The sequence below is a fragment of the Prionailurus bengalensis genome, chromosome D3 (assembly GCF_016509475.1).
Source record: "Prionailurus bengalensis isolate Pbe53 chromosome D3, Fcat_Pben_1.1_paternal_pri, whole genome shotgun sequence".
Lineage (NCBI taxonomy): Eukaryota > Metazoa > Chordata > Mammalia > Carnivora > Felidae > Prionailurus > Prionailurus bengalensis.
This window is the reverse complement of record NC_057356.1, coordinates 7,341,013-7,351,927: the sequence shown is the minus strand read 5'-3', so window position 1 is coordinate 7,351,927 and position 10,915 is coordinate 7,341,013. Positions and strand designations below refer to the sequence as shown.

Genomic DNA, 10,915 nt, shown 5'->3' with positions numbered 1-10,915 from the left:
GACGAGCCACCCTCCCCACCACGGTAGATCAGGGGTGCCTGACATGCACTGGCTGCTCTGTTTGCCTCACACAGGGGTGCTGTCTATTGCTTTCTCCCTCGTGTGTGGCTGTCTTGCCCTCCTGTGCTCAGTGCTTTAGAAGCAAATCACAGATCCAGCCTACATCAGAAGGAGGGAAGTTCCCCTCCACCTCCTGGAAGGGAAATATCAAAGAATTTGCAGACCTATGTTAAAACTGCCAAATGACTAGTAAATATTTGTGGGAAGATACTTTGTCGTGAAGCAAATTTCCTGTTTCTTCGCAGTTCACCCATTAATTTTAGCCTTCATCTGTAGATCTTGCCCACAGCAATTATGACTGAGGTGTTCTTTTTTTTTTTTTTAAAGATTTTATTTTTAAGTAATCTCTACACTCAATGTGAGGCTCAAACCTACAATCCCGAGATCAAGAGCTGCGTGCCCTACTGACTGAGCCAGCCCGGCGCCCCACGACTGAGGTGTTCTAATGGTGATTTTCTATTTCCCTCATTCCTTCTATGTTTATTAATTAGAATTCTGTAAGGAACATTTGTCCCTTTTCCTCCATTTATTTATATCACTGCAGACTAGTGGATATTTATTTTACTCTTTGGAAGGACACGTGGTCATCTTTTTTGCCTGATTTCCCAGCTTGGGGGTAATTTTTCTAACAATAGTAAATGTGTTCTGATATAGGACAGTCAAAAAGAATGACAGACGAGCACCACGGTGGATATTTTGGGAAAGGCTGACCAAAACACTGTCATTGGAGGCTACGATTGTGTAGCCTCAGAGCCCCGGGGAGGTGCTGAAGTAGAAATACCCACAAGAGTAAGAAAGAGAATTCCCGGGTGAGTTGCAGCTCTCAGAGCCCCATAACATCACCACCACCAACCCCCCCCCCCCCCCCATATGAGAACGTGGGCAAATCAGAGGATCTCTTTGGGCCTCATCTTCCCCCAAATAAGATGAATATGAAGGTGTTGTTCAACTCAGGATCTGTGGTTCTCAGGCTCCAGCGTGTATATGAATCACGGGGAGGTTTTGTTAAAACCCGGATCACTGACTACCCCTCCAAAGCGTCTGATTCAGTAGGTGTGAGGTGGGGCCCACGCATGCGCATTTCCAACACGCCCTCAGGTGATGCCCATGCTGCTGGCCCTGAGGCCGTGCTTTGAGAGCCATTAGTCCAAATGATCTCAAAGAACCATTAACGACTTTGGACTCAACATTCATTCAAATGAAAAAATCTTTGGCCCTGGCTACGTAGAAGTCATGGAGGCAATGATGGAACAGGACTTTACAGGAGCAGAGGCACTGGAAATCCAGTTTGGAACCGTGCAGGAGACACTTGAATGATTGCTCTGTACCGGGCACGCCATTAAGTGCTCCTAAGACCCAGTCACTGCCCAGAGAGGGACAAAGGTTGGGCAGAGTGGTGAAGAGCAAGCGTGAGTCTGCCTTAACAGCTAGCGTGGCCTTGGGCAAGTCACTAAATGACTCCTTGCCTCAGTTTCCCCCACCTATAAAAAGAGGACAGTAACGGTACTTACGTGGCCTGGCATAAAGAAAATCCTCAATAAATGGTTGTCGCTGCTAGAATTACTCTTATTTGCTACTGAGCCTGTCCCATGGGGAGAAATGGTATCTGTTTCCACAGAATGTCCCACGCTCCCTCAGCCACAACACCACCCAGCCTGGATTCCCAGCCACTGATTTTAACCCCCTCACAAAATCCAAAGCAGATCATGAGAAAAACTCAATATAATTTATTAAATAGTTCCTGAGGAGCACTAACACTCTCAATACAATAAAAACCAATAAATTAACACAGGTATCGCCTTCTGCCTTCGCAAAGGCATGATGAAGATAAGATTTAAGTCTGCAGAGGAAAAACATTCTATAAATGCCAAGACGGAGAACAATGTCATAACTCGACATCTCTTCAAGTTAACTCACACATTTATACCTCAGTCCTCCCCGGACTAGCCCATCTGGGGACTCACTGAAATTATTCATTGGAATAATTTACAGCAGAGCAGTCACCCTTAGCCTGCCAGTTATGTTTTCTCAAGGCTTCAGACATTTCCACCATTCCAAAAGGAATAGGTTCAGCCAGATGGCCTTGAATGACCTACTGGGATCCAGAATTCAATGATTGAAGCACATGTTCCAGGCACGCTGAGAACTGTTGTAAAACGGCCAAGATGAAGTTTTTACGTTCAAAGTTGTCTGCAGGCATAGAAACTTCTGCTTCTGGTTCACGTTGAAATTTGAGTTTGTCCAGCTGTTCTATGATTTTATCGATAGTATTCTTATCTGACAATGGTCTGATCGCCCTGAAATAAGGCAGGATGGCGGAGCCATTGATGTGCGGCAGTTGGGAGTCAGAGCTGAGACACGGTAACGAGGAATGGTTAGATTCTGGCAACCCCATCTCCTTCTTCAGCTGTGGGACGAGGAAGAGACATGGGTGAACATTACATCCTCAGTAATGGCTAGAAGTCAAAGTGCTTACATCCGAATGCTCCCTCTGTGATGGGCTGGGTGGGCCCGTCCCCCTTGCCATCCCATGTAATCGGTGCCACCATCGTGTGAGGCTGTGGTCACCAGTATTGCCTTTCCCAGAAGAAACTAAAGGTCAGTTGGTTTGCAGAGCTGGCCCAAGATCAAGGGGCGGACCCGGGATTCTAACCCATGTCAGCAGCAATTCTGAGGCCTCTACCAATAACCACTGCTCCATACTGCCTCCCCTGCTCCATGCGACCAAGGCCTCCACACACCTCCCCAGGAATCCTCTCTTAGCTGCTCTGGGGCTCAGAGAGGGGGAATAGGAAAGCATCTGGGTTTCCGTCCTGCTTCTTGCTCTTTGTGACTCTGTATTAAAGCCAGTGTATCCCCAGCTCATCAGGGCGATGTGTGCACGTCTGGAAAGGCCTCCAAGATGCCAGGGAGAGTTTTTCCAAACATACTGAGGACTCCAGACCACACCCTCTCCTGTCCCTCTTCCCAAGGACTAAGAGATTTGGGGTTCAACTGAAATGCTAACAGCATCTCACCAGCCTGAACTGCAGAGTCACCTTGGCTGTAATAACCTCTGTTTCTGTGCCCGTTAAAGCCAAGGCTAAGGCTTAAATGTCAGGGGGTGGAAGGGAAGGGCTAGGCCAATTTTGTGAGCTGTTTCCAGGTTTTGGTTTTTATTTGTTCGTTTAATCAAAGCTTCCCAAGAGGTTCTATCTTGAAGACAACTCTGAGAAAATGGGAGAGTATTTACATTTATTCAACCTCATACTTTCCTCCCAATGGGGTCGGAGTCAGCACAGCCTCTGGCAGAAGCAGACTGGGTCCTAATTAAACGATAAAGTAGCATGCAAACAGACCCCCAATTTGTTCACTGCCCTTCTCTGCGGTAAGAGAGACTCTCTGTGCCCACAAGAAGATTTTAATATCCTGAATTCACTAAGACATCATTTACAGCTGAGGTTGACCTTTGCAGGCAACTAAATGGTCAGGCAAGATGGCCCGTCCCTAGGGTTGTGCTACAGGCAGGAAAACCCATGTAACATTACCGTGAACTAGATATGTTAAGAATGAACAGACCTACTAAAGCAGATCCTATAGTATGTGAGAAGTCATTGAACTTCAGACTGTCTGGGCTAATCTCTGCCTCCAACCCTCATGAAAATTCCACTGTATCCTGTCTAGTTGTTCCCATCTCTTCCTGGTGTATCCACAGCCCTAGCTTAGGGTCTAAAATAGTAGGCCTCTTCTAGGGGCAAATGGAAGACATTTTAAACAAATGGCCTGGAGAAGAAATCTGTAAGGGCACTTACGTAGTCTTGCAAAAGTCCCTTAGACATGGGCCGTAATTCCAAGATTATTTTTCGGACGTCGCTTGGTCGTAGTCGATGGGTGGGTGCCATATGGGAGGGCAGCAAGGTTTCCATGCAGCAGAGCAGAAACAGGGCAAACCTGGCGGGTCCTGGAGAAAGAAAATGATGCTGTGGGCGACGTGGCCAGACGCCCCCTGCCCACCCCAGTTGCAACCACTGAAGCCGTTGTTGAGCAACCACTGGCCAAGCCCCTCCAGAGTCTTCTCTATCCAACGGGACAAGACCACGCTCATGAAACAGGCATCAGGGCACAGTAGTACCTGCGTGGGAGAGCATGGCGAGAGAGCACACAGGGCCTGCTCCGGCAACAGCTTCTGGAGCTAGATGTGCTCGCCATGGACTCTGGGAGATATATAAAGGGCCAGTTGTGAGGGAAAAGAGCGATCAACGTCCCGCCCATGGCAAAATCATTGCTCAGCTTTTCTCCAGAAAACACTTTCAATATTCTGCCCCACGAGGCTGGGTGAAAGCGGGACTGGAAGGAAACGCTGAGGTTACCCTCAAGGTGGGCAGATGCCTGACTCAGTACAGACACACACAGGAAAGCACACACATCTTTGCCATTTCTTCTGGGAAAAAGCTTGTCGATTTGACTAGAAGAAATTTTGAAGCCCAGATTTGACAGGCCTAACTCCCCAGGAACAGGTGATTTACAGGAGCTGAGGGTCAGTGCCCCACAGGGAATTTCTGGGGAGGGTCACAGTGAGTATGCGTAGGCGTCAGGCTGGCATGAGGTTTCTCAAAATGTATTACCTTTGGAAATTTCTGAAGTATGCCCATGCCAGTGTGCGGGGATGGCCCCGATAACCACAGTGAATATGGTGAGTCAAAGGCCTCATCTCCGTTCTGCTTGGCCTTGAACATCATCGGATTCTCAACTGTGTCTTTGCAACGACAAGGCCTAGAACTGGAGTCTGTGCTCCAGAGTTATTTGTTGAAGGTGCTAATTCATATTTTGAATAATAGACTCTTCTAGGGTCTTAGGAATGGTGGCAAAGAAGCTAAACAAGGTCCCTGCCCTGATAGCTGGTGTTCTGATGGGCAACGGGCAGACAGTAGACACATTATCAAACAAGAAAGTGTAAGGTAATAAGAACTATAAAAGTAAAACAAGGTGATGGGAGAAGGAGAGAGTGGTAGGTGAGATACTCTAAGTGACGAGGAATAGTTTCTCTGAGGAGGTGTCCCTGTGGGAAGATCTGGGGAAAGGGTGTTCCACGTGTAGAGGACACTAGTGTAAAAATCCTCAGGCAAAAGTGAGCTTGGTGTGGCCAAGAATGGGAAATGGGTCATGGGAGCTGGAGTGAAGCAAAAGAAGGGGAGGGTAGTAGGGTAGAGAGGTGGACAGAGGCCAGGACACAGAGGGCCTTCTGAGGCCATGATAAAGAACTTGGATTTTATCCCAAGTGTGACAAGATACTGCTGGACGGCTGTCCAGGGAGGCGAGTAGGGAGGCGAGTATAGGCTCTGGTGTACTTTTAGAAGGAAGAATAGAGTACCTGGGTGGCTCAGTCAGTTAAGAAGGAAGAATGAGAGAGGCCCCTGAGTAGAGAATGGATTGTGTAAATCCAAGATGGAATAGAGGGGCCAGTTAGGAGGCTATGTGGCTGTCTAGATAGAGGTAATGGTGGCTTGGACCAGGGTAGAGAGGACAGAGATGGAGTCCACAGAACCGACTGATGGCCTTAGGTAGAGGTAAATCCGAGAGAGGAATCAGGGATGAGTCCTGGGATTTTGGTAAAGTAACTGAGTAGTTGATCTGCAGTGAGGGAAAAGGAGCCTGGAGAGGAGAAATCAAGAGTCTCATCGGGAATGAGTTAAGTTCAAGATGCCCACTGGGCATTCGATGTCAAGTTAGCAACTGGATAGGAGTCAAGAGCACAGGAAGGAAGCCAGACCAGAGCCATCCACAGAATCCAACATGCACAACAGAAAAGAGTCAGAAACCCCCTTCCTCCACCCTTAATCCCTAGTTCCCCTCCAGTCCCTGTTTTCTCTTTCCTCTTATCCAAGTTTCTTAACAGAATGGTCTACGTGCACATTTACCTCACTTCCCCAAACGCCACAGTATGGTTTTTACCCTAACAATTTATTCAAAATCCTCTAGCAAAGTCCATGGTAGGCAGAATTTTGCCCATGTGACTTTCACCCTCTGGTATTTACTCCCATAATTATATTACATTACAGGGACTTTGCAGATGGAATTAATTACTAATGGTTACTAATCCGCTGACCTGAAGAAAGGTTGATTACCAGGTGGGTCCAATGTAGTTCCACGAACCCTTAAAAATAAAGAAGGCAGAGAGACTCAAAGCATGAGAAAGACTCAACCACTATTGGCTGGCTTGAAGAGGGAGAGCGCTAGGTGGAAAGCATGAGGAGAAAACGAATTTGGCCAACAATCAGTGAGTTTGGAGGAGGACCCTGGGTCCCAGTTGAGAACCACAGCCCCAGCTGCTACTCTGACTTTGGCCTGGGAACACCCTGAGCAGAGAATCCAGTTTCTCCATGCTGGACCTCTGACCTACAGAAACTGTAGGAAGTAACTTCATAGATTTATATTGCTGGCTTTATGGCATTTGTTATGGCAGCAACTGAGGACCAATATAGTCTTCAGTGGCCTCATGTTGCCAACCTTACTGGCTTCCTCTCAGCCTTCATTTTACTTGACCCCTCCATGACACGCTGTAATGCCAACCACTTCCTCTTTCTTGAAAACCTCTTTTTCCTCTTTACTCTATAATAATATGATCCTGATACCTTGTGGCCCTCTGACCATGCCTTCTTAGGCCAAATCATCTTCCTTCTTGATCTCTTAATGGGCATGTCTCCAAGGGCCCCATCGTCGATCCATGTTCCTCAAACCTTAATGTCTCTCTCTTTCAAACTCCAGATCTAAATGTTCGGTTGCCTAATAGGCATCTCCAGTGGAATGTCCTGCCCTCGATATGTCCAAAACCAAGCATATGAGTCAAGGTAATAGTAATTGTGGAGACGAATGGGTGTGGATAGAGTGGAGAAATTTGTAGGAGGCAAAGTTCTCAGGAGATGGTGGTTGAGTGGACATGGGGATAGTGGAGAAGGAGGAGTTGAGAACTGCATCTGGGTTGGTGGTTTGGGTAACTGGACAGATTGTGGTGCTTCAAGCAGAGGGGATCACAGGGCTCAGGTGAGTGAAGAATTCAGTTTTTTTTTTTTTTTAATTTTTTTTTTCTTCGTTTATTTATTTTTGGGACAGAGAGAGACAGAGCATGAACGGGGGAGGGGCAGAGAGAGAGGGAGACACAGAATCGGAAACAGGCTCCAGGCTCTGAGCCATCAGCCCAGAGCCTGACGTGGGGCTCGAACTCACGGACCGTGAGATCGTGACCTGGCTGAAGTCGGACGCTTAACCGACTGCGCCACCCAGGCGCCCCAAGAATTCAGTTTTGACACGGTGAGTTGGAAGTGTCATGGAACTCTCAGGTAAAGATGGACAGTGAGCCTTTGGACATTCGGATTTGGAGCTTGAAGGAAGGAACTGGAGTCATGGGTGCCATGTCTGTATATTGGGCCATCTTTGGGTGCCATCTGTATATTGTAATTGAGAAAACTGTAATCCTACAAGAGATGACCAACAAGAGACATGTAAGGTAAGTGTGGAGTCCAGGGGTCCACGTCTAATAACAGAAGAGGGAGAGGGAGATGACAGTCTACAACACTGAGAAGACACTCTTGGGAGGGAGAGAAATGTACTAGGAAAACACACCATGGAACAAGATGAAAAGTGGTTTTCAAGGAGGAGGATACAATTAACACCATCATAAGCCATGGAGAGGTCAAATAAGATAAAGACTGAAGGGATTCACTAGGTGTGGCAACACAAGGTCACTGGGAACTTTGCTTGGGGAGTTTGAATAAGTTGTTAGGGCAGGAGCCATACTGTGACAGTTTGGGAAGTGAGGTAAAAGGGCCCTCTGACCAGTCTGTCCAGAAGACTGGATCAGAGGAGGAAAGAGACAGCAGGGGCTGGAGGGGGACTTGGGGTAGACGAGGGTTCCCAACTGTTTTTTCTGTTGTGCATTGGGCTCTATGGGCCACCCAGAGCTGATCTCGTCCCTGTGCTCTCGACTCCTATCCAGCTGCTGACTTGACATGGGATAGATGTCAATGGGCATCTTGAACTTAACTCATTCGAGATGGGACTCTTGATTACTCCTCTAGAGACTTCTTTTCCCTCACTGCAGATCAACCACCTAATTGCCTCATTAAAATCCCAGGAGTCGGGGCTCCTGGGTGGCTCAGTCGGTTGGGCGACTGACTTTGGCTCAGGTCATGATCTCACACTCCGTGAGTTCGAGCCCCGCATCAGGCTCTGTGCTGACAGCTTGGAGCCTGGAGCCTGTTTCAGATTCTGTGTCTCCCTCTCTCTCTGGCCCTCCCCCGTTCATGTTCTGTCTCTCTATGTCTCAAAAATAAATAAACGTCAAATTAAAAAAATTTTTTTTTTTTAAATCCCAGGAGTCATCCCCAATTCATCTTTCTGATTTGCTTATATCACTCATGGATATTTATCTTATTCTTTAAAAGGACATGTGGCTCTTATTTTGTCTTATAGCGCAGTTTTGGAGAATTTTTCTAATAAAAGTAAAGGTGTGGGCGCCTGGGTGGCTCAGTTGGTTGAGCATCTGACTCTTGATTTCAGGTCAGGTCATGATCTCATCATGGTGAGATCTAGCCCCAAGCCAGGCTCCACACTGAGTGTGGATTAAGATTCTCTCTCTCTCTCCCCCCCTCACCCCTCCCCCGCTTGTACATGCTCTCTCTCTCTCTCTAATAATAATAATAGTAAAGGTGTTCTGATACAGTAAAGGTGTTTGACACACAGTCAAAAAGGATGAATGATGTCTACCACGGTGGGTGTTTTCGGAAGGATCCCATCAATAAATTGGACTTCGTCAAAATTAAAAATGTTTGGTCTTCTAAAGACACTGTTTAGAAAAGACAAGTCTAGACTGGGAGAAATATATCTGCAAACCACAAATCTGACAAAATATATAAAGAACACTCAAACTCAATTTTATTAGGATTAGGCAATAGTTTCTTTAAAATTACGCCAAAAGCACAAGCAACATAAGACAAAATAGATAAATGACACTTCACTGAAATTAAAGACTTTTGTGGATCAAAGGACACTATCAAGAAATTGAAAAGACAACCATGGAATGGGAGAAAATATTTGGAAATGGTATGTAAAACAAGGAGCTAATATTCAGAATATATTAAAAAAAAACTTTTAAAAATCAACAATAAAAAGACAAAAAAATCGTTTTAAATGACTAAAGAATTTGAAAGACATTTCTCCAAAGAGGATACACAAATGGCCAAAAAGCACATGAAAAGATGCTCCATATCACTAGCCAGGCATTAGGGACATGCAAATAAAAACCACAACGAGGGGCGCCTGGGTGGCGCAGTCGGTTGAGCGTCCGACTTCAGCTAGGTCACGATCTCGCGGTCCGTGAGTTTGAGCCCCGCGTCGGGCTCTGGGCTGATGGCTCAGAGCCTGGAGCCTGTTTCCGATTCTGTGTCTCCCTCTCTCTCTGCCCCTCCCCCGTTCATGCTCTGTCTCTCTCTGTCCCAAAAATAAATAAACGTTGAAAAAAAAAATTAAAAAAAAAAAAAACCACAACGAGATACATCACATCAACTAAGATGTCTATTATAAAAACAAAACAAAGCAGTAAAATAATAGGTGTTAGTGAAGATATTAAAAAACCAGAATCTTCATATATTGCTGATGGGGAGGTGACATAGAGCTTCTGTGTAAAACGGTTTCCTCAAACTGTTAAACATACAGTGACCATATGATTCAGCAATTTCATTCCTAGGTATCGACCCGAGAGGAATGAAAACATATGTTGCCATAAAAAGATGTGCAGGAACGTTTCAGAATTTTTCATAAGAGCTAAAAAGTGAAAACAAATGTCCCTCAGTGGGTGAATGGATACGCAAAATGTAGTCCATTCATACAATGCAATATTATTCAGCCATAGAAAGGAATAAGGCACGGACACCTGCTACAACATGGGTGAACCTTGAAAACATGATGCTGAGCCAAAGAAACCAGACACAAAATATTGTATGATTCCATTTAATATGAAATATTTAGGAGAAGCAAATCCATAGAGACAGAAGCCTATTAGTGGTTGCTAGGGGATGGACGGAAGGGGGAATGGGGATTGACTGCCTAGTGGGTATGGGGTTTCCTTTTGGGGTGAGAAAAAAGTTGAACATTAGATAACAGTGATAGTTGCACTATGAATATCGTTGCATTGGGACTATACTAAAAATCACACAACGTTGCACACTTTAAACAGGTGGATTTGGGGGTTCGCAAATTATAGCTCAGTAAAGATGTTGCATTTCCAAATTATAGGAACCAAATCATCCCATTTGTTTCTCAAACGTGTGCCCGGGAGCCCTTACTGTTTGGGTAGCAGGCTAGATGCTGGATACTTAGGATGAAGAGATGATGTGCGAGCTTGCTTCCGTCTATAATGGGGTCTCGGTGCTAAAACGGTTATACATGTAGACAGTGATTTAAAACCCCGGACTCAGGGGCTAAAGCGATCCACATTGGAATCCACTGGTTTATCTTGAGACTGTTTGACCTTGGGCTCATTTCTCTTTCCTAGATCTGTCAAATGGGAACGATAATCAGCACTTTTCTCAGGTGGGAAGCGCCTGCTAGGAGCTACAGCAGTTACGGCCCCTGGTGGTGGTGGGAAGTGTACTATTGTCCCATTTTGCAGCTGCGGGCGCAAAAGGGTCAGAATCAAAAACCCAGGTCGTCCCCGCCTGAGTCAGGGTCTCGGTTTCCCGGCCGGCCGGGAAAAGTCCGCAGACCCCGGCTGGTCTTGGGTTCACCTGGAGCGCCTGCGTGCCGCGCGCCCCCGCCGGGAGGATCGCGCGCCCGGCCCCGGTGAGCGCGCACGTGTGTCCCGGCGGTTGCCTAGCAACCG

The 10,915-nt window shown here is 46.5% G+C and overlaps 1 protein-coding gene across 1 annotated transcript; it reads right to left on the bottom strand.

Moving 5' to 3' along the window:
• Positions 1–2,152: 2,152 nt before the first annotated feature.
• Positions 2,153–4,301, bottom strand: IL31 (interleukin 31). The gene is made up of 3 exons (XM_043557172.1): positions 4,172–4,301; positions 3,852–4,000; positions 2,153–2,467 (listed from the first exon to the last, which is right to left on the bottom strand). The coding sequence occupies exons 1-3, from the start codon at positions 4,185–4,187 to the stop codon at positions 2,153–2,155; spliced, it is 480 nt and encodes a 159-aa protein (XP_043413107.1). The 5' UTR covers positions 4,188–4,301.
• Positions 4,302–10,915: the final 6,614 nt, after the last annotated feature.